The sequence below is a fragment of the Hermetia illucens genome, chromosome 6, assembly GCF_905115235.1.
Source record: "Hermetia illucens chromosome 6, iHerIll2.2.curated.20191125, whole genome shotgun sequence".
NCBI lineage: Eukaryota > Metazoa > Arthropoda > Insecta > Diptera > Stratiomyidae > Hermetia > Hermetia illucens.
This window is the reverse complement of record NC_051854.1, coordinates 44395475-44419560: the sequence shown is the minus strand read 5'-3', so window position 1 is coordinate 44419560 and position 24086 is coordinate 44395475. Positions and strand designations below refer to the sequence as shown.

At 47.6% G+C, this 24086-nt stretch overlaps 1 protein-coding gene across 1 annotated transcript in view; it reads left to right on the top strand.

Annotated features, from left to right (window-relative positions):
- The window catches only part of LOC119660384 (ras-specific guanine nucleotide-releasing factor 2-like), a 323473-nt gene that overhangs the window by 184419 nt on the left and 114968 nt on the right, over positions 1–24086 (top strand). The window contains exons 11-21 of the mRNA XM_038068909.1: positions 4008–4201; positions 4443–4671; positions 4741–4864; positions 4922–5025; positions 5083–5331; positions 5392–5538; positions 5608–5832; positions 5904–6191; positions 14967–15496; positions 16148–16251; positions 16317–16496. Coding sequence (XP_037924837.1) covers positions 4008–4201; positions 4443–4671; positions 4741–4864; positions 4922–5025; positions 5083–5331; positions 5392–5538; positions 5608–5832; positions 5904–6191; positions 14967–15496; positions 16148–16251; positions 16317–16496 — 2374 coding nt within the window. The remainder of the gene's footprint in view (positions 1–4007; positions 4202–4442; positions 4672–4740; positions 4865–4921; positions 5026–5082; positions 5332–5391; positions 5539–5607; positions 5833–5903; positions 6192–14966; positions 15497–16147; positions 16252–16316; positions 16497–24086) is intronic.

The window sequence follows — 24086 nt, the reverse complement described above, 5'->3', positions numbered from 1 at the left end:
CCCCCCGGAGTGCCCTCCAGCACGGCCCTACCTGCTCCAAGAGCTTCGACGAACCTTCCGATGTTCACCCTCGCGACATTCCACACGCAGGGGGAACGTCGTATTGGTGCTCGCCGGCAAGCAGCGTCAAACACTTCGAACGCAATGTACTGATGATCACTTGCCGAGAAGTCTTCTAGGACTCGCCACCCGTCCACCGATGATGCCAGAGATTCCGACGCAAAAGTGATGTCAGGAATGCTTCCTTCACAACCTGGGCGCCGAAACGTTGGCGTGGATCCGGTGTTTAAAATTACGAGCCCGGTTCTCGCCGCCATTTCCAGAATCCGTTTCCCTCTGGAGTCTGATTGAGGCATGCCCCATTCAAGAGCCCTGGCATTAAAATCACCGCCAACCAGGATTCGTCCCTCCGTGCTCGAAACGGCGTCCTCCAGAGCATCAAGCCGGCGCCGAAAGTCCGGAATCGACTCATTTGGCGTCAGGTAAACGCTAAAAAACGTTATCCCTAAACACCGGATCCAGACAAATCCGTCCCCCCGGCCTTCGGCAAGAACACGAAGTCGAACGTCGTCCCGAACCTAGATGGCAGCGGTGCCCGATAAGTCGAGATACCATGAGGACGGGTCCTTGTTTCGATATTGCTCGCTAATCAGCACTAGATCAGCATTTGCTTCCGCAGCGAACTGTGCTAGCAACTGGTGAGCGGTTGCACTCCGGTGCATGTTAATTTGCAAAATGCGGATCATGGCGTTCGCACCCGTTCGTTCCAATTCCGCCCTGAAGATTGGACACCGTCCCGAGCCCGCAGTGTGTGCGACGCTTTCGCCAGACGCGCCACGATCCCTGCAGAGAACACAACTCTCGCTTTCCTTGCAAGTCTTCGCTTGATGACCCGCTTGGCCGCATCTCCGGCATGCTGTCCTCCTGTCCGGACCCTTGCAAGCTGCTGACGTGTGTCCATAGTCCAGACACCTGTAGCACTTGGTGGGGACTATCCGCATTCGTACCCTGCATACTACCCATCCGATTTTGATTCTCCCGCTGTTCAGGAGTTTCCTCGCATATTGCTCGGGGACATCCACCACGGCAAGTTTTTGGCCCCGAGCATTTACAGAGGTAATACCTACCCGGGCATTGGTTACCTCTGGACACTCACGCTTTAGCGCCTCCTCTACTTTGACCATTTCTGTGAGGCAGTCAAGATCCCGTATTTCTAGAGAGCACATGGGATCTAGGCTGGAAACAAGAGCCTTCTCCCCCAATAACCCCTTGACCGCTTCGTAGAACGTGCTCTTACTGGTCGTCTTTGGGCCCAGTTCGACGAGAACTCCACCACTCCTCGTTTTCCGTATCGAAGACACCTCTGCTCCATTCTCCTCGGGTTTCATCCTGTAGCGGATTTCACTAAGGACTTCCGCAAATGTCTTGCCTTCCGTCGGCTTAATGAGCAGAGCCGACGGTCTAGTCCTTCTTCGTTTCCTCGTTTTTTCCGCTACTGGCTTTGGGTTGGCAGCCTCCTTGTTTTTGGACAGACGTGTCTCTGGCGACGGAGTCCGTTGTTTCTTTTTATCCTTTTTCGCCTTCTTTTTTTGTGCCTTCGAGACTACTTCGACAAAGTCTCCTTCAGGCACGTCGTCCTCTTTCCGCTTTTTCCCCTGTTCACTTTGCAGAGGGCTATCTGCAGTCCGTTTGATGCAAGCAGCATTCTCAGCGGGGAATGCGACTGTTTCTGCTCTACAATCGTCTCCCGCTGCTCTCCACGTGCGTCTATAAAAGGAAATGCGATCCAGTAGTTCCACCAGTTCCATCAGCCCGTTTTTGACGCCTTTGCTGACGTTTCTCTGAAGGAACGTTGCTGACCGCATACGTTTCACCACTGCTGCGCACTTTCTGATGAGCCTTTCCTCTTCGGCTCTAGCGAGGACAGTCGAATGCACTTCCACTCGATTTGTGTCCAAATCCGTCTGCTCAGGACTAGCGTTTCTCACTGAGGTTACTTCCAAAACAGGGGCACTGCAAGGTAATGGAGTTGCCATCTCCGCACGGTCAGTCGCACCACTTGATGAGGCTTCCTCTTTATTTGGGCGCCCCGGTGTCTCATCGGGTATATCAGCCCTCGTTGCCTCTTTCACTGATCGCTGCGGTGAACGACGCATTTTTGTGCTCCGCCCAAATGCACCCAGCCCTTCCTCCTTGTCTGTTGTTTCGTCGTTTTTTTTATAATTTTCAGAATATTCTCCATGAAAAAGGTACCAGCGCATCGTGTGCAAGGGAGCGGGCCGCAATAGTCAAGAACGGGTATACCCTCGGGGACACAACCCCTACCCCAGTTCCCTGAGGCCTCACCTACACTTAGCCGATCCCGGAATTCACGGACGGATCAGCGCTCGCTCGGGGCAACGCGGTCTAATAACACCGGTTCAATGCACACTTCCCGACCAGGGTCCCGAAGGGGCTGGCTCCTGATACACGTCGCAACTACCACCTTGGTAGAGCTACGCTCACATCACCCCGTCGACGCCGACAGAGAGTTGTCGACGGCTCCGGAGACTCCCAGTGTTTCCCGACGTGTACCGGTCATTCGCGGTTCGCTCTTCACCGAGAAGCTTTCTCGAGGCTACTACCTAGGACGCAGGCATGCTGCCAGTTAGGGGGCAAAACTACTTACTCGGGTACCTCGAGGACGTCACACCCCGTATCGTAAGCGACCCGTTTAAAAATCGCTAACGACCCCTGAGGGGCTTGGGACCGGCTTCGGGGGAATTAGTTTTCTTTATTTTTATAATTTTACTCATTTGATTCCCACGAGTATGGGGGTTAGGAGGTCTGCCGTGCCATAGCCCTCCATAGCAATGATAACTTACTGAAGCGGCCAGGTATCAGTAAGGCTCCTTAACCTTAACCGGAATATCGCAGTTAGAAGTTAGAAGTCAGAACCAACTCGACAGCAGATTCACTTCTGCTACCACTTGGCTGTTTCGAGTAAAGACGCACATCGCCGCAAATAGAAAGAGGGGTAATCTTCATAATCAGACCATCTTACTTCATTTAGGTCCAGAATGACCAGTTTATGTCGCTGGTATTCCCGGTCAAGTTGGAAAAGGTGAGCATTCTGGGGACCCTCGCTACCGTTATGGAGGAGCGTGCCCCAGGAACGGACCATAGTCCTTTTTCCATGGCCAAAACTCGTTGCCTTGAGGTCCGTCTCTATCCGAGGCGTTGCTCAATTCTTAGCAAAGATAATAGCAAACTCTTGGTCGCGTTCGAGAGAAAAATCCTGGGAAGGATTTTTGGCCCTCTATCTGGGCTTTCTGGTTGTGAATAAAATCCGACTCAGTAGGTTGCGATGAGCGTATAGGTGAGGATCATTTAAGGGCAATATCTATGGTAGGAAGGGAAGACATGGCAAAGCCTGGAGTGATGGCTAAGGTCAGGCTGCAATACCGCTTTTGCTGATATCGAATTTGTGGACCTCGGCACAAAACCGGGATGTCTACATTTTCTTCCTAAGGCAGGCCTAGATCGGGTACCGGTTATTGCGGCTTTGATGATGATGGAGGCCCTGGTTAGTACTAGCGTGTTAAGGAAGAGTATATTTTAGACCGGCGAAACAGTGTTTGCACAAAAGCTAAATGATCTTCATCTGGCTGGGGGGGGGGGGGGGGGGTCCTTTTTCCTCATGAAAAAGTAATTTCCGGACAGTATGTCGTAGTATATCTTCCAAGGCCTTAGATTGGTTTGAGTATTTTGGACTGGACGTAAACTTTTGGGGAATTTTGTAGCTCCTTCTGTATATAACTGGAAATCCTTGGAAACAAAACGTTCTTCTAAATTTGATTGATGAAAAGTTTATTATTTCTAAACCATCCATCCATCAATTTACGGTCCATCCAGATGACCGTAAATTCACTTCTGTATTTCTACTCCATCATAATTTCCACGAACCCGATTTCAAGAGCCTCAAGCTTTATTTAACACAAACTCAATAACGCATTTATTATTTATAGGTGATTTATTCGACATGCTTTTGCCGATGTTAAGTATTTATCAGGAGTACGTAAGGAACCACCACTACAGCCTTCAAGTGTTGACTGAGTGCAAGAATAATAATAACTTCGCCACGGTCCTGAAGCGCCTCGAGGCCAAGCCAGCGTGCCAGGGCCGTAGCTTGGAAACATTCCTAACATATCCAATGCATCAAGTGAGTATCTAATCTCATCCCTTCGATAGTCCTGTAATATGTTTGACATACGTGACAGGACATACTTATGTGTCCTGCCAGTACGAAAACAGGGAGCAGGGAACTGCCTGACGTAAAAAGCATAATCGGTTGATATTAATAGAAAATATATGAATTGAATAGGAGAGGACTTATGTCCTTGAAAAGGATCCCAAAGTTCTATTTCATCTGCACGTTCCCTACTTGACTTTTCCGTTTTCAGATCCCAAGATACATAATAACATTGCACGAGCTCCTTGCCCACACTCCCCATGACCATGTGGAACGTAAAAGCCTGCAGAATGCCAGACAACAGCTCGAGGACTTGTCCCGACAAATGCATGACGAAGTCTCCGAAACGGAAAATCTAAGGAAGAACTTAGCAGTTGAACGAATGATTGTGGAAGGCTGTGACATACTCTTAGATGTAAACCAAGTATTCGTTCGTCAAGGTAGGAAGGACGAAAGATACTTCAGTTGAAATATTCGCTAGCATGCTAAAGCTTTCGTTCAATCCGCAGGAAGTTTAGTTCAGGTACCTCCTGGAAAAGGACGAATTCGAAGCCGACTGGCTTCGTTTAAAAGCGAGCGGGACTACATACGGCAATGCTTCCTATTTTCCAACCATTTAATCATCGCGACTAGGTAAGTTGTAAGTTTCAACGGCGTCCTGATAATGAATTAAAGATGCTTTTGGTGTAGGACGTCTGGTGGAAGACTTCACTTATTGCCCGATGTAGGGAAGATACCACTGGCGGATGCAAGTTTAGTGGAAGACCCAAGCGACTCTGAAAAGGAAGACGATAGTAAGTTCAGGGTTACTATTCGAGGATTCTCCTGATTTCAACATTATATTTCCGTAGCCATTTCAGTTAGCACAGAAGCATCATCGCGAACCCATAAGACATCGAGTTGTCTTAGCGCAGCAGATGCTGCCAGCGCACCCAGAGATTTTAAATTGACCGTTGATACTAAAACAGGACAACGTCACACAATCCATCTCGCAGCAGCCACTGCTCAGGAGAGAGAGGCATGGATATCCGATATATCCCAGTGCCTTGACAATATCCACATGAGCATTCTATCGCCTGGGCTGCTCGGGTCCAGCGGAGGTGAAGGGTAAACCATTAGATGCTAATATATGTGTGGATAAAATTTCCTTTTTCGTACAGGCTCGTTAGCTCACCATCATGCTCTCAGGACGGATCCGAAACTCTTTAAGGATGATGTAGATATTCGCTTCTCTAGAACGCTTAACTCCTGTAAACTTCCGCAAGTCCGCTATGCTACACCTGAAAGGCTTTTAGAACGGCTTACAGGTTGGTTGGGAGACGCTAATTTTAAATTGACTCCTTCAATCCCGAAACTTATTCTGGTGTTCATTTCAGATCTTCGATTTCTTTCTATCGATTTTCTAAACACGTTTCTTCTTACCTATCGAGTTTTCACGGACGGTGAGACAGTTTTGAATGCTCTGAAGAAGGTTTTCTATGATCCACCCATGGATGACATGCAATGCGACGGAGAACATCAGACAGATCTACTCTATATACCTGGCTCGTTTGACGGAGGATTTTCCCCACGACGCACATCAGGTGCGAGCTCTGTATCAGGTACCCGAATAAGTCACTTCGGCGTACAAGGGACGTATGATTTAATAAAGTATCGAATTTTGTCTTTTTAGGTTACTGTTCCGAAGGAGCTGATCGCGACCGATCATTTAGTACGGATTCGTCTTTCATGAGATACAAATCATTGCGTAAAGTTGGACAGCAACAGTCAACAACGGAAGATAACTTAGAGTGGATCCCGGAACAAACAGGTCCTGTTGTGGTGCAAAGCAGTACTGAACAAAGTACGGCCACAATTGATACGGTCACTTCCATTACAGAAAGTAGCTCCAAAGCTGATGAATCATACCTCTCAGTGCCTACGACTATCGCTGCTTCCAGCAGTTCAGACACATTAACAGGTAAGTTTTGAAATGTAACTCGTTAGATTGGTCCTTTCCATCCGTAACATTTATTCCTTCCTCCTACCAGTGATCCTTGAGTAAAAACTAGTCTGTAAATCACGCCTACGTGCTATCGAGAATGGATGGCTGAACTATGTTTTAGCGCCTTCTAGGCCTTTCCAATGAATGAGGTTGGCTAACGCGGTTCCGCACAGAGTCTTGGACTCCCGCAACAGTACCCCCTCGGACTACCAACTATCACCTCCCCGTCATCAAAGAATTAGCTTGGAACTGTTTAAAATATTACTCTCTCTCCCGCTTTCCCGGCTTTGGAAGCCTTTAAGTCAGGGAATTCCTTTCATTAACGAAATAGGAGGGGAGGAAGGGAGTTGTTTATTCAAGGAACCCTCTGTCATCCAGTCCCTTGGCTTGTCGAGTTCAATCTTCCTCGCAATAAGAAGAGCCCGAACATAATGTGTAATACGACTCCATCTGCCAGCGCTCCTCAGTATGACGAAAGACGAAAGTCGCCCCACTATTCACAAGAGTTCCCCGTCGTCCACCACTCCATTACAGAACCCACAATCAGGAGATCGCGCCTTCCCAATCTTATGCAAATAAGAATGAACACCTCCATGCCCAATTAGAAGATGGGTAAGGAAGTAATCAATCCCACCACGCATTCGGTTCAGCCACGGACCTAAATTGTTGATGAGCCACGCAGTCCATGTGCTCCTTGACTCACTTTACCAAGAGTGTTGCCACTCGGTAAGGATGGGTTGACATTCTTCACGGCAAACACCTCTCTTAAGTTTTTGCTCTTGCGGCTGCAAATAGTTCTACGCTTCTTAGCAAGGAGGGCAAAGAGGATCAGTCCCGCGATCACCATCACGGCCGGTTCTGAGACAATACGATAAGCAGACGCAAGGTCTCTCCCTCTGCATTGGAGCAAGGCGGTTACGATGCACCTCCTTTTCAAGGGCATCAGCCAATACCTCCGTACGGACTGCGTTGCTCCATAAGAAGACGTCCCCTGGTAGATACAGGGCTTCAACATTCAACATCCAGCGACAGTCTCGTCTCTATGGTTTTACGTACCTATCTCGGCGAGTTCATGCCAAGGTCTTAAGACACGGATTGATTTTGTGACCACAATGAGAGCCCCAATGAGACAAACATAATGGTACTGAGTGCGTGGCTTAGTTTATTCATAATAATGGATGCAAGACATACCTAAATCTCTACCGAACTAAGGAGTTCGGCCCCTGTGTTGAAACGCAACACCACCCCGAAGGTTTCTGTTCACTTGAACGTAACCACAACCGCATGAAACCTCCACTAGGAGGCCAACCGGAACAACCGGGTTGAACGTATATGCAACAGGAATTCTCCTGAAGTATTTGAATTCAGGGGCTATCCCGGTTCCCATGGTGCTACTATACCCTTGGTAACGTTTCGTGACCTATTATCACTTCAGATGAGTCCCCGTGCAGACTCAAGTCTGATCGCCCTAATATGGACAGTTAAATCCTTGAGGGATTAACGGGAGCACCTGTCTGGACGACTTAATCTCACGCTCTTCTTAAGGCACGGATTGATTTTGTGACCACAATCAGAGCCCCGCTGAGACAGCAACAACAGTACCAGTCTATACCAAGTGCATGGCTTAGCATTCATACTGGTGGATGCCAGCCCTACCCAAATCTCCACCGAACTAAGGAGTACGGCACCCGTGTTGAAACGCAACACCACGCCGAGGCTCGAAGGTCGCTCCTCGCTTGAGCATAACCAACAACCCGAACGAACAACGAAAATCTTTCCTTTCCCGTGACTGCCAACCAACTGTCTTTTTTTTTACTTCTAATTATTTTTCCTATCTGACGTTTTTCGTCACCGACTCTGTTCTTCACTCTTGTAACGAGTTCTGAACTGAGTAGAGCGCCGGTGACGTCATCTGTCCGCTGGTATTCGCGACATTCGAAATAAATTTCAAATGCCGCGAATCCTGCCGCGCCACATACCCCCGGTAAGGTTTCGTGACCAACTTGCCACTTCAGATGAGTCCCTGTGCAGACTCGGGTCTGAATAGCCTGATTAGGCCTTTGGAGCATTCGCCTACTGCATCACGGCCATAGAGCCAAAGTGAGTACAGCGTCTCCCGGTGCCACCACTATGGAGGTTCTCCTCGGCCACTTGGTTTTGGTTTGGCCGACAGGGTTGCCGTCCCGACTTTCTCACCGCCACCTTTAATATGGACAAATCAAATATTGACAAATCAAAGTGAGTACAGCGTCTTCCGGTGCCCCCACCATAGAGGTTCTTCTCGGCCTATTGGTTTTGATTTGGCGTCCTTTTCACCGCCACCTCTGAGCACCACCTTCCACCGGCAAGGAAAAATGATCTCCTTCAAGAAGGCGTGGAACGCCTCCAGCCCTAAAGTCGCGAAAGGCGAGCAATCCTCGACGCTTTGCGTACAATTGACATCAACCAGTACGGGCCCGTATAATGCGGCCCATTTGGTCATTACTTAGTATTCCGGGATTCCGCAGAGCGGATTTCCTGAGTGAGAAGTTTACAGTCAAGTCCCCACGAGTCTTAATTCGCCTCGTTGGCTAGGTTTTTTCAGCCGCGAGCTTTGCTTCTGCTTATTGCATTGCAAAGTCTTTTTTTTGTTGACCTATACTCTCCCTTTATGGGTGATGCCTTCACGCTGGCGTGTAAACATTACGCTAAACTCAGAGCTTATGACACTCCCTCCGGAGGTCGGCAATTTCTGTCGTCTATTGAAGCCTCACACGCTGTCGTTATCAGCTTCATCATGAGTATACGACAGTGTCAACTGCAACGTTACCACTCCCCGAAGCGCCGTCCAGTGTGACTCCACCTGTTTTAAGAACTTCGAAGAACTTCCCGATGTTCACCCTCGCGACATTCCACGCGCAGGAGAAACGCCAGGTTAGTGCATGCCGGCAAGTAGCGTCAACCACTTTGGCCGCGATGCATTCCTCCAAGAACCTCCTCACCCCCTCCCTCCCAGCATCGTCTCACCGCGGCAGCGGCACCCGATAAGTCGAGAGGCCATGAAGCCGGATCCCTGTGTCGGTATGGCCCGCTGATTAGGACTAAATCCGCCCTTCCGGAGTGGACTGCGCTAGCGGCTGGTGAGTTGTTGCACTCCGATTCATGTTAATTTTTCCGATGCGGATTATGCTAGGGACACCCTAGCCCTTTCTACTTGCACCCTAAAGATTGCACACCTCGCCCCGGTGTGTGCGACGCGCCACGATCCCTGCAGAGAACCTGATTTTGTCTTTCATTACAGGTCTTCGCTTGATGGCCTACTTGGCCGCATTTGCGGCATGCTGCTCTCCTGTCGGGTCTCTTGAAAGTTGCTGACGTTTGTCCATAGTCCAGACACATGTAGCGCTTGATGGGGATTATCCGCAATCGTACCCTGTTTAGTACCCACCCTATTTGAATTTTCCTGCTGATAAGTAGTGTCCTGGCATATTGCTTGGGGACTTTCACCACAGAGAATAATAGGCTCTAGACTAAAAATGGGAACCTTCTCCCCCAGTAACTCCTTGACCCCATCGCAGAACGTACTCTTGCTATTCGTCTTCGGTCCTAGTTCGACTCCGCCACTCTTCGTTTTCCGTATGCGAAACACCTCGGGGTTTTATCCTATAACAGATTTGACTAAAGTCTTCCACAAGTGTCTTGCCTTCCGTTAGCTTAATGAACAGAGCCGACTGATGATCTAGTCCTTCTTCATTTCCTCGCCTTTTCTGTTACTGGCTTTTGATTTGTAGCCTCCTTGTCTTGGGATAAATGGGTCTTTGGCAGCTTAGCGAGTTCCTTCCTTTTATTCTTCTTCGCCTTCTTTTCTGGGCACCGCAAACTATTTTGATAAAGTCACGTGTAGGTATTTCTACGTTTTATAGTTTTTCCCTAGTTCGCTTTGCAATGGGCTATCTGCGATCCATGTGGCACTAGAAGTGCGGCTATTTCTACTTTCCAAGCATCTTCCGCTGCTCTTCCCAGTCGCCAGTAGAAGGCTATATTACGCTTGGAGCTCGCATCATGCCCCAGCTATGGACAGGCTTCCAGTATCGCCAGTATTTTCATTTACAACACACTGGCGAAACCTGGCAGACTGTACGGCTTATATACACTGTGTATATCCTAGAAGACTGCCGCGCCCACTTCACAGACCATATTTGATCAATTGGTGAAAAGAACTGTGTCATAGCCTTGAAACACGTCGTCGGTTTTCCACTCTGCCCTCCTCAACTCCACAGCAAAGTTTCTTGTGAAGTTCTGCTTGCGTGTGGCGTATTCCCTGGGGCATACCCAGATTTTCCGAAGTACTCCATCCACCACAGCCCCACATGCTACAGCGTATTTAGTTTGGTTGTCTACGGGGAGGAGGTGAAGGAGTAAATTGAGGGCATCTGTCCGGCAGGATTGGAGAATCCGAGTGATACCTGCGCACATGATCTTTTTAATTCCAGCCCCCCCCCCTCCCAATCCAATACTAATCAAGACTTCGTTAATGGCGTTGGTACTAACATTGTTGAATGCACCCTCTATACCCAGGAAGACAACTAAAGTATACTGCTTCCACTGCGGTGACGGCTCAACTGTGACAATTACATCATGCAGGTAGGCGTGCTACGGCTTAGTGGAAGGCATATCCATCCATAATCGTCCTTACGTGGACACCCAGGACGTGTTCTACGGTCTTCACGCGAAAGAAGTGAGGCTAGTTAGTCGATAGTCCTTGGCTATTTCGTCCGTTTCCTCATTGCATTCCAACCCGACATGGCCTGGAACCCAGAGTATCTAGACACCGAACGATATGGGACGGAAGGTCGAAATTCTCTTTTTAGTCAGGATGACTACTTCGGTTTTTTTCAGTGCAAGGTTGAAACCATAAGTAGTCATCCATCCGCTTACCCGTCGCATCAATATGCCGAGTCTGCTTCGCATCTGCTCGACAGTACATCCAGCAACAAGCGCACCTGCATAACCGACTAGGCGCGACTCTTCTGGTATGTCGAGTTTAAGTAGACTATCATAGGTAGCGTTCTAGTAGTCCGGGCCTAGGATGGACCCATCCCCCTCTGATCCTTTAGTGTTTCATAGAGCACGGAGCGCTTACTCAGAGAGTCCCTCAAAACCCGTAGGAGATAGTTCGGCGTAACAAGGAGCGCCACCGGTCGTGTTCGGCGGTTATGCACCTCCGTTCGTAGAACGGCATCCACTATCAACTGTGGATCTCCTTGCTCTAAAACCGAACTGCCGTGAAGATGTCTTTGGCTGTACGTATTGCTTCAGCGAATCTCAGCAGTGTCAAACATACAAAGACGACTTTCCCTTTATCAATCAGAGCAAGCCTTGCCACCTTCCAACGGGAGGAGAAAATGTCATCTTGCAGGCAAATGTTGAATGCGCCGAGCAGTAGATCTAGCCGGTGTTGAAGTACTAGCATGTATACCTCCTCTGGAATACCATCGGGTTCTGACGCCTTCTTGCTTTTCATAGAGAGGACTGTCTGTTCCAACTCTTTTATAGATAAAATTGGACAGTCCTCCGCGCTCTCCGCGCGGACATCATCATCCCATACGGGTTGCCCAGGGAATAGTTCCCGTAGAATGCGGTCCATCTGCTCGGCCTTAAGTGAACAGGGTTTTCGCAAAGCCCCCAGATCCTTCCAGCAGCGAGATTTGCTCTTGTTGTCTCCTTTTATTTGATTTGGAGTCCATTATTATGGTACATGCCTCCTCCCGGTTACTTAGACTTTGTGTTAAGCGGCCAAGCCTGTGACACTCCTTGCGGATGTCTGCGATTTCCATCCTGTTCATGGAGGCTCCGTAGGCCGTCGTTATCAGCTTCATATCTGAATTTACGACATTGTCGGCTGCAGCGCCACCACCCTCAGGAGTACTCTCCAACGCGACCCCACTTGTTCCAATAGTTTCAAGAAACCTCCCGGTATTCACTTTCGCAACGTTCCATGCACAGTAAGAGCATCGGGGTGTCGCACTCTGAGTGTTTATGTCCACCACTTCGAAGGAAATGTATTGATGGTTGCTTACCGCGAAGTCTTCCAGAACTAGGCACCCGCCCGCCAGCGACACTAGTGATTCCGACACGAAGGTTACGTCTAGAATGGTTCCCCCATAGCCCGGGCGTCGGAACGTTGAGGTGGACTCTGTGTTTAGAACTACCAGTCCTGTTCTCGTCGCCATTTCGAGAATTCATTTCCCTCTGGAAGTCACCCCTGACCAGGATTTGCCCATCTGTGCCTAAGATAGCGTCTTCCAAAGCATTAAGCCTGCGCCAAAAGTCGGGCATCGTCACATTCAGCGTGAGATAGATACTGAAAAACGTTATCCCTGAACACCGAATCCAGATAAAGCCGTCCCCTCGGCTTTGGATAAGAACCCGAAGGAGGGTGCCGTCGCGAACCCAGATGGCAGCGGTACCTGATATTTCAGGGTGCTCGGTCCTTGTTTTTTGATAGTGTGCACTGATGAGTACTAAGCCAGTTTTGATCTCCGCAGCGAACTGCCCTAGCAAATCGTGAGCAAATCGGAGTGCAACCGGTGCATATTGATTTATAGGATGCGAGTCATGTTAACCACGCCCTACCTCTTTCCAATTGTATTCTGAAGACTGGACACCGCCCCGAGCTCGGAGTGTGCACAACGTTCTCATCAGTCGCGCCAGGGTCCTGAATAGGACGCAGCTTTCCTTTTCAATGCATTTTTTCGCTTCATAGGCATGTTGCCCTCCTTTCAGGTTGCCGACCGGTTGCAGATGTGTGCCCATAATCCAAACATCTTAAACATTTGGTTGTGGTAGCCCGGATTCGAATCCTACGCACTGTCCAACCAGTTCTTATTTTTCCGCTGTTTAGAAGCTTCCTCGCATATTGCTCGGCAACTTCTACCACAGCAAGTTTTTGGCCTCGGAAGGTCGCAGAGGTGATACCAATCGGGACATTGGTTATCTTCGGACATTCGGGTTTGATGGCCTCTTCTACCTCGTTCTTTTCTGTGAGGCAGTCAAGGTCTCGGATTTTCAGAGAACACGTAGGTTCCAGGCTGGAAACCAAAGCTTCTTCTCTCAGTAGCCCTTTGACTGCTTCACAGAACGTAACTTTATTTATTATCCTCGAGCCTAGTTCGACTAGGACTCTACCACCCTTCGTTTTACGAATGGAATGTCTTCTGCTCCGTTATCTTCGGGTATGATCTTGTAACGGATTCCACTGAGGACTTCCGTAAAAGTCTTGCCTTCCGCCGGCTTAATAAAAAGAGCCGGCAGTCTAGTCCTCCTTTCTTTTCACCTTCTCTTTTGTTGCTCCGTCCTTCGTGTCTGCCTTAATTTTAGGCAGAGGTTTTTCTGATGGCACAACGTGTTGTTGTCTCTTGTTTCTCTTCGCCTTGGCCTTTGGAGCCCTGGAGAGGACCTGAGTGAGACCTTCTTCAGCTGCCCCTTCCTCCCAGTTCACTCGGCTGTCTGCGATAGGTTTGGTACTCGTAGTGTCCTCATCGGGAAGTGAGGTTGTTTCTGCTTCTCGCGGATTTTCGCTTACTCTACATGTCCGCATGGAATCCTGTCCTTCAGTCCCATTAGCCCGTTTTTCACCCCTTCGCTGACGTGTTTGTGGAGGGACGACGCAAATCGCATGCATTTCAAAACTGCCGCGCATTTCTTAATAAACCTTTCCTCTTCAGCTTTTTCCAGAGTAGTTGACAGCCTTCCCACGCGGCTTATATTCGAAACCATCTGTTCAGTTTCGGCACTTTCCACTGTGCCCCTTTCCGTGGTACTGTCTGGGTTCCTGTCTCCGTTGCAGGTGCCGCATCACTTTGCGAGTCCGTCTCCGTCTGTGCGTCCCGATGTCCCGTTTTGTATTTCAGTCCTTGTTGCGTTCTTCGCTTGGCGCTGGGGTGAGAGACGCATTTTCGTGCTTCGTATAAACGCAGCCAGCTCACTCTCCATTTCCACTATCTCCTCGTTTGTTTTGTTTTTGTTCGCTATTTAAGTTGTTTGCCAACCGATCGCGTGCAAGGGAGTGGGCTGCAATAGTCAGCAACGGGTATACCCTCGGGGACAAAGCCTCAACCCTACTTTCCTGAGGCCTAAACTACGATTATCTGATTCCGAAACTCACGGACGGATACACGCCGCAACTACTACCTTGGAAGAACTAGGCTTACATCACCCCATCGACGTCGACAAGGAGTTGTGGATGGCTCCAGGGACTCCCAGTGTGTTCTCCCGTGTATCAGTCATTAGCAGTTCGCTCTTCACCGAGAAACTTTCTCGAGGCTACTACCTAGGACGCAGGTATTGTGTCAGCTAGGGGGTCAGAACTACTTGCTCGGGCATCTCGTGGGCGCCACTCCCCGCAGGGAGGGGTGGTTTGGCAGGCATGCACTAGGCGCTAGTAACCTTTAATCCAGTTTTGATTCTACCAGATAGGGACCAAATTCCAGAGCATGAAAATTAATCTTCCGTTAAAGGTATATTTTGGGCCATTCATGAATAGAAAATGAAAGGAGAGTAGCCCTTAGTTTATGAATCCCTTTTCATTGTCAAAGTAATAAAATGTAGTTAGTAAAGTGCACTAGGAGCAAGAGCAGTGCAACCATTAAGTCAAAGTCTCTTCCAGGATTTCAAATAATTTTTCGAGTAGTTATTATGCATTACTTGAAGCTTATCTATAACTGAAAATTTGGCAGCCTATTTTAAGCGATTTCCTTTTTTGTTTTTCAGAGACAACACTAAGCGGTCCTTCGTCACCCTCAAATCTTAGCTCCGTTACTCTCGTTGGTTCAACAGGATCTGGTAGCCAAGATAAAGTCGACACTCCAACCAACGAGGAGCCGAAACATTTCAAGTACGCTCGAGCTCCGACGAGTCCTCTTCCGGAGAGACTCAATCCAAAACGTAAGGCAACCGAAAAAGAGGGAGTCACACCATTACCAGTAACGTCAACAACAACAACACCACTTCCAATAATAAGTGGTAAAACGACTGCTCCCCAAATCATGTCACCACCTCTGCCCACTGTTACGACAACGCCATGTGAAAGTCACACGGCACCAGCCCCGACACCCCCTAAACGTGATGTTATCAGTCCGCCAGCGACATCTAGTAAATTCCCCACTGCCTCGATTTCACCCCCAAAAGTGAGTCTCTTGATGGATCGTCGGCCGAGTGTCGGGGCAAATGTTATTCCTCATGCTGCACTCATCCAGCATCGTCACAGCTTGCAAATGAATGGAGAGGGGGGTATCTGCAAGGTAAGTCCAATTACATGACAGCGAAAGTAATTAGATTTAATAATTAGGGATGACAGCCAGTCTGGTATGCATTCAGTGAAAATGTATCGAATTCCACTTGATGGATTACGAGATGCGGAACATTTGTAGAATGCTTCAATCCGTCATGTTAGAATCGTTCGTTTTAATTTAGGAGACACAACCAGGACAATGACTTGCATGGTTGAGTTTAACACCGCATCCTCCCTGTGTAACTTCGGCAAGGGTCCTTTTTGCGAAGGAGCGTATTCAGATACTCTTTTTTCAAAACAGCTTCACTGATTGTGATGTGGTTAAGATTCCTTTTTCCGCATTTTATTGATTGGGTTTTATGAGGGCGGTTGTTCCTTGCACATGCAGGTCCTGTCGTTCACTCTCCGTTATATGAAGTAATTTCATTCAATTAAGCCCCAGCAATTATGGCTCCGTTCCAAATTGAAGAGATACCAAATATTTGGGCCACGAGTAACGTACGTTTTCCTATTCCGGGAGTCCTCATCCTGTGATGTCGTAATGAAGTGGAAATTATGTTTATTTCAATTATTCATTTTGCGAAATAGCAGGCTAGGATAATTTCCTTTCACAAGGATCATAATGTATTACCTACTTCTGGTATTCTCACTGTTCCCACAGAACTTAACCGACAAGGGAAGTCCCCGCCTCACACACAGAACCATTAAAACACCGGAAAAGCAGAAAAAGAACTCATTTTGCTCTCCACAACGTGAACCACCCAGGTAAGTGTTATCCTTGAACTATGTACTTGCCAGGATAGCCTTCTGAAATTCGATTAAATTTTCAGACGTTTTTCGGAGAGTGACGACGAGATGGCTTCGTCAATTTACACCACTCCCAGAGGTTCGCTGGGTGGAACGTCGCTCGGTACAATATCCTCGAGGGCGTCAATGCAACATGATCCAATTATGCACTGTTCGAGTAAAGTTGGAGTCGTTATCACTTCCTATAGACAATCACACCGCAGGTTTGTAGATACAGGGATGTCGTTTAAAGTAGATTCAAGGGATTATTTTGCGAGGCAATATGAAAGCGATGATTGCAGTGAGATGAGGATAATTCAAATCCAATCTTCCGTTTAAATAAGGGACGTTTGTCGCCGTACAGATTTTGGATTTGGTCTGGGAGAAATTCGCGTGGCTTAGGCACTGGCAGGAGTCCCATTCAGTCTCGTTGATGTGGTTTTAATCTAAGCGCTCATTGTGAAGTTGAAGTCTCTCAGGGTGGATTAGATACTGTTGTGGAGTGTTTCAAAATTAACAGAACTTTCTATACTATTGACTGTTGGAAGCGTACGTAATTAATGCATAATCATCTTTAATGGTTTTGTAGTTCCATATCCAAAATCTAGCTGTGAGTGATACAAGACAACGATAATTACGGACCTTATCCGCAAAGTATGTTTTATTCCTTTTAGTCTAGGTAGGGTAGATACATGCGTTTACGCAAAGAGCGTTGGTCTCCCCCAATGGTACGCCATCAGACTACCAACCAAACACTTCCACGTCATCAGAGAACTAGCCTGGAACTGTTTGAGACATTACTTCACGTTGGGCCACCCGCTTTCCGGGATTAAGGGGTATTCAACTTTTAGAATTCCTTTGACCAACAAGAGGAAAGAGGAAGAAGGGAATGGATAGTTAAAGGAACCCCCTGCCTTAGGCTTCTTCCACCGGTCGAGCACAATCTTCTTCGGAACATCCATCCTCAGCATTCCTCTGAGAACTCGGCTACATTTGTATTAAGTTGCTGAACAATCTCATCCAACATTCCACAGGGTGTGATAGGCGATCTTACCAATAAGCGGCTCAATCCATCTGCATCTTGATTCATTTTTCCAAGAGAGTTGCCACTCATCTAGTGTATGTTATCGTCCTTCACGAACAACCGAACCTCGAAGCCTCTCCCAAGTATGATATCAAAATCATACTTGGAGATTTCAACAGTCAAGTAGGGATGGAGTCCGTATTCAGGCGATACGTGGGCTCCCATAGCTTACATAGGGATACCAATGATAACGGACCACGGATTATTCAGTTAGCAGTATCGCACGAAATAGTTGTTGAAATTCCCTGGTTTGCACGGAAAGCGGTCCGCAAATAAACGTGGGCCCTTCCAGACGGGACCACCTTTAACCAAATTGACCGAACGCCGCCACCTCTCAGCTTTGATGAATATCAGAACATATAGGGGGGTCAATATAGACTCGGACCACTATCTTGTTGGCATGGTGGTCCGAGCTCGAATAACAAAACCACCCAGAATCCCCTCTGACAATCAGGTGACAGTTAGCACTGAGGTCATTCACAACACAGCATTCCACAACATCAATAAGAGGAAAATGGATGCCGCAATAACCGCAGTCAACAGAGATCCTGGAGATGAAGCATCAACAAGTGATCTTCACAACCAATTGAAGAACGTTATCATTGATACGGCCACAAAGATACTTGGCCCCAGCCGCAAGAAAACGGCTGGTTTGACGATGAATGTAAGCAAGCCACGGAACGGAAGAATGCTACATACCGGGCAGTGCTGCATTCTCAGCGAACGGGTCTATCATGAAATTCGACGAGTGGAAAACGACTTCATAGGCAGAACAAGGAAGCCTGGGAGAACCAACAAGTCTGTGAACTGGAAAAGTACAGGGATCAACAGCACCAGCCGCGTAAGTTTTACCAACAAGTCGGCAGGATGAAGACAGATACACGTCGATGGTCATCCTGCCGGGACAGAGAGGGAAATCTGATTTCCGAATGGGCATATTCGAACGATGGGTTGAGTACTTTGATGAGCTACTGAACAACCAGAATATCGGCGAGGTGGAGGTCCTGCCAGCTGAAAACGATGGACGAATGTAGTCACCACCAAGTATAGGAGAAACAGTCCGTGCAATTCAGCGGCTTAAAAATCATAAGTCGCCAGGAGCGAGGACCAATTACACCAAGTGGTTCATCAACTTCTGCTCAAGGTATGGGACAGCGAATCAATGCTTGTCGAATGGCAAAGAGGCATTATCTGCCTCATACATAAAAAGGTAGATATCACACGGTGCAGCAAGTATAGAGATATCACGTTGCTGAGTACCATCTATAAGATATTCCCCGCTATCTTGCTAGGTCGGCTAGACCCATACGCTAAGGACATCATTGGCCCATACGAAAGAGGCTTCATTCCGGGCAAATCAGCAAACAGATCAGATTTTCTCCTGCGGCAATCAACGGAAAAACTGTTGGAATGTGGACATCAGTTACACCATCTTTTCATCGACTTTAAAGCCGCCTATGATAGCATAGCCAGGGTAAAACTGTACACGGCCATGAGAGAATTCGGTATTCCAACAAAACTGACAAGACTGGCTAGGCTGACCCTGACCAATGTGCGAGCAGCAGGGTCACTCTCAAGACCATTCGAAATCAACAATGGTCTAAGACAAGGGGTTGCCCTATCATGCCTCCTCTTTAACCTGGCCCTCGAGAAAGTGATCCGTGATGCTGAGGTAAATGCAAGAGGTACGATCCTCTTTAAGTCCACCCCACTATTGGCCTACGCTGATGATATCGACATCATGGAAAGAATCATCCGAGTCGTACAAACTGCCTTCATCCAGATCGAGCAGGCGGCGCCAGAACTTGGGCTGCACATCAATGAAGGCAAAGCAAAATACATGTTAGCAACGTCAGCACCGGAAACCAACCAACCAACAACATCAAACCGCACCGCACCGCAACTTTAAGACCGTTGATAATTTCTCCTACCTAAGGCCGAAAATCTCAAGCGATACCAGCTATGATCTGCGCACGGTTCTTGGCTACCAACAGAGTCTATTTCAGCTTACAAAAACTGTCCCGCTCGAAACGTCTCACCAGAGGGCTAAAGCTCTTACTGTACAAGACAATGATCTTGCCTCATGTATTCCTCGGAAACTTGGGTTCTTAGCAAGAAAAATTGGGAACTCTTGGCGGGGTTTGAGAGAAGAATCCTCCGAAGAATTTTTGGCCCCCTACATGAGAATGGACGATTCCGTAGGCTACATAACGACGAAATCTATGAGTGATACCATAACCGTCAAGTTGTGGATAAAATCCGGTTCAATAGGTTACGGTGGACGGGTCACTTAATCCGTATGTATGAGGATGATCCCACCCGGAAAGTCTATAAGGGCAATATCTATGGTAGGAAAAAAAGATGAGGCAGACCCTCCCTTAGATGGAGCGATGGCGTAGGTCAGGACGCCAGATTGCTTTTAGGGATATCGAATTGATGGACCTCTGCGCAAAACCGAGATGTCTCTAGCTCCTTAGTAAGGCAGGCCTAGATCGGATACCAGTTGTTGCGCCGTTTATGGTGATGATGGTGATGATGATGTAAAGAGGGCGACAGAATCAGACAAGACAGAGACGCCAGGCGGAAAGCTTACCGTCTCTGCACTTGGCCAAGGTGCCTAGAATGTCTTTACTTGGGCAAGGTGCTTACAATATACCTAACTGCCAAGAATATCGGCCTATACTTCCTCGCGGTAGAGCAGAAAGAACTGCGCTGGACTCATAAAAAACATCTCCTGGTAGATGTTGGGCCCCCAGTGTCTACCATTAGTAGACTTGAGGCGCAGCCTCAAGCTGCAGCCTTATCTGCTGCTGCTTTGATTTGCTCGAAAAAGCTCACCGAGTCAAGTGTGAACCTAACGTTCTTAATTGTTGGTTTTGACGATTAACGATTCGCGATCAATATGGGACGCAGCGTTGTAATTCTCTTTTTGGTCAAGATGACTACTTCCGTTGAAACCATGAAGATCACCTCAGCTGGTCTGATAACCGCGAACGCAGGGTGCGCTCCTACGTTCGTGGGGCCAAGAACAAGTGAAGTAATTGACCTAACAATCTGCACTTCAAAATTGTTAGAGTGGATTAGAAACTGGCGAGTACTAGCTATTACAGGCGAACAGCCGGTAATATAATACAAAGACAGAATCCTAGGAAAGCGGATTGGACGAAGTTCCCTAGGCCACTAAGGACTGCTTTGGTGATAGAAGATCACTTGAAAACTCTGAACCGCACACTTTTAAAGTGCTTTGAAGAGGCTTGTTCTATTTCGCAAGGCCAACGTGGTAAAACAGTTCCATGGTGGAACCAAGAACTGCAGAGACTCAGGAAATCAACCACACGACTTCCAAATAGTGCTTGCAAAAGCAATAAAGATGAAGACTGGCTAAACTTCCGGAACTCACAGCGTGAATATCAGAGGCTCGTAAAACGTTCAAAACGAGACTCTTTTAGAATATACTGGGAAAGGGAGACTTCCAGGTTGTGCAGAGTCCTTAATAAGTATGAATCGGCCAAGTTGGACTCTCTTAGAAAATCGGATGGTACTTCACGAACTCCAGGGTTGAGTCTTTACAGACTCTCTTCGGAGTACACCACCCGGGAGAACAGGTCTCAGAAATGGGAGAAGAAAAACACGAATGTGTTGCAAGGGGAATTGGGACACTGCGAGAGCGGTTGTTACCAATAAAAAGGCTAGAGCTGCTATACTATCATTTGAACAGTTCAAAGCACGGGGTATGGATGGCATCTACCCAGCGATGATAAAGGAAGGTGTGGAGCACTTCTATGATTTATTTTTTGAGGATATCTTGCTCTGGACTACGTGCCTTCTTCTTGGCAGAAGGTGAAGGTAGTCTTCATACCAAAGCCTGGGAAAGATGACTATTCAAATCCAAAGAACTTCAGGCAAATCAGCTTAACATCATTTTTGCTGAAATGTCTGGAGAGACTGGTTGAGCGTTACATTCACGAAAAGGCGCTAAAGTCGCTCCCCTTAAATGAAAACCAATATGCTTACCAACGTGGAAAGTACTGTAAGTCTGCTCTTAATTCTTTGGTTTCAAAGATAGAGGTTGCAACTCTGAAGGGTGAGTACGCGATAGGAGCGTTCGTGGACATTGAAGGGGCTTTTGACTATGCGCCCTTCCAAAACCTCTGTGATGCCGCCAGAGAGCATGGTGTTGACGAAACTCTAGTAAAGTGGATCTACGCTATGCCAACGCAGAGATTTTTGTGTGCTGAAGTGGGTGTTGATCGCTATCTAACAACGGAAGTGATGAAAGGCTGCCCTCAAGGAGGGACTATGCTGATCAACTCACTATTATGCGAACTACAAAATTTGGCAAAACACGTTCAAGTTTATGCAGATGACGTGGCTGTGCTAGCTGTTGGTCGAGTTCTCGGAATGGTGTATAGAAATACACAACGCGCCGTTGATTTGATTGACAGTTGGTGTCTCAAGCATGAACTTTCAATAAATCCAAATAAAACCACAATGGTGTTATTTACAAAAAGGAGTAAACTGAATGGTCTTTGCCTTGCAGAGATGAGGGGTACAACCCTTCAACTCTCCGAGGAAGTGAAATATCTGGAGTTATCCTAGGCAAGAAGCTTCTTTGGAACAAACAAGCAGAGGTAAAGATGAAACGAGATCTCCCAGCTTATGGGCTGTGTACGCGGACCTTCGCCTCGACATGGGGACTTAGGCTTCCGATAGTAGTGTGGATATATGTTACTATCATTAGGCTAATGTTCGCTTAGGTATACGTAGTGTGGTGGGTTAAGGTGAAACAGAAGACTTTTCACTGTAAACTGGCCACACTGCAAAGAACTGTGTGTCTGGGTGTCACTGGTGCCATGAGCACCACATCCGGTGCAGCTGTGAATGCATTACTCAATTTACAGCCCTTGGATTTGCTTATTCAGAGCACTGCAATGAGAGCAGCTCACAAACTAATGCGATTAGATCTATGGGAAAACAATAGACGTGGGGGGCACAAAGCATTGGAAGAGTCATTGGGAGAACTGAATCTAGTTTTCGCAATGCCTTCCGATTCTCAGATCCCCATACATCTGTTTGGTAGAAGATATGATGTTACCTTGAAACGAAGAGAAAACTGGGACGAACCAGAAGAATGCGTGTCAGGATACACTGACGTCTTCTACACCGATGGTTCAAGACAGAAAATGGCTGTGGAGCAGGAATCTACCTCTTGAATAAAAATGAAAAGTGGGCTTTTCCTTTGGGACAATACACAACGGTCTCTCAGACTGAAGTGTATGCGATCCTAAGGACGGCAACCTCGATGGCTAAGGAGCGGTTGAAGGGCAGGCGCATCGCAATCTGTAGCGATAGTCAAGCTGCATTGAGGTAGTATTTTGTATCTACTTTGTAGTACTTTGATCACTTCATAAATCATCCAGGAATATAGAAACCGGAATTATTCTGGGTACCTGGTCATTGTGGTGTAAAGGGAAATCAAAGCTCGGATGCTTTAGCAAAAGAGGCTTCAAGTTCCCCCATGCCCGGACCGCATTGGCTGATGCTGCTATCAGAAATTGGCAACAAGCTTCCCATAATGATAGATGGCGAAGCCTTAATGCTGCTAGACAGACCAAACTCTTCCTGTCAGAGCCAAACAAACATACCGCAAAGTTTATCCTGTCGACTGGCCATAATTCACTAGCTGGGCATATGTTCAGAATAGGAATTATCCAAGATGATACGTGTCCATCCTGTAATGAGGAAGGGGAATCCACGGAACATTTTCTACGTGAGTGCCCCGCTTACGGACGCATCAGACATCAGATTTTTGGTACTGATGTGCTCCAACTGCAGCGGATAGTGTGACATCCACTAACGGAAATCCTGCGATACATAAACGAATCCAGGACAGTTAAACGGAGGAATCGAGTATAATGGACCACTAAGGTATGAGTGCTCAGAGGCTTTGCCGCTCCCCCACCTCAAACACACACACACTGACATGAGCAGTTACCCATCCGCTTACCCGTAGCATCAGTATGAGAACTCTGCTTCACGCCTGTTCAACTGTGCGTCGAGGACCAATTGCAGCGATATTATCTACATAACCAAGGAAGGTCGCGGTTCAAATCTCACTGGTGACAGTGGAATTTGTATCTTTATTTGACGTCGGATACTAGTCGACTGAGCTGTGAATGAGTATCTGAGTCAAATCAGGGTAATAATATCGGGCGAACGCAATGCTGACCACATTGCCTTCTACAGGACACTGTAATCCTATAGTGTGCCGTTACGGTTTTAAAGGCTGTCGTTATAAAAATCATCATTGAATTGATGAGAATATCAGCTTGAACCATCCCCGAAGTGTCCTCAAGCACCACTCCGTGTGTTCTAAAAATTTAGACGAATATCTCGGTGTCCAACTTGGTGACGATCCATGCGTAAGAGGAGCGACGGGCTGGTACATCCCAACCAATATTGGCGGACATCCCTCCTTGATGTGTGACCTACCCACTGCCACTTCAACCTTCCGGTAGCAGAGCGTATAAGTGGTAGGCTTGTATGCCGACCAAGTTATTGGTTTGTGATAAAATCCTGCCAGCGCACTCTGATGATACAACGCAAAAATGTGTTCACGAAATCTTGGAGCTTTGGAGTAACCGGGGGGTTCCCTTTCCATGTGTTACTTCCATATAACAACGCAGAAAGTACACTTGCGCTAATTGCATTTCCTGATACAGGGGAAACA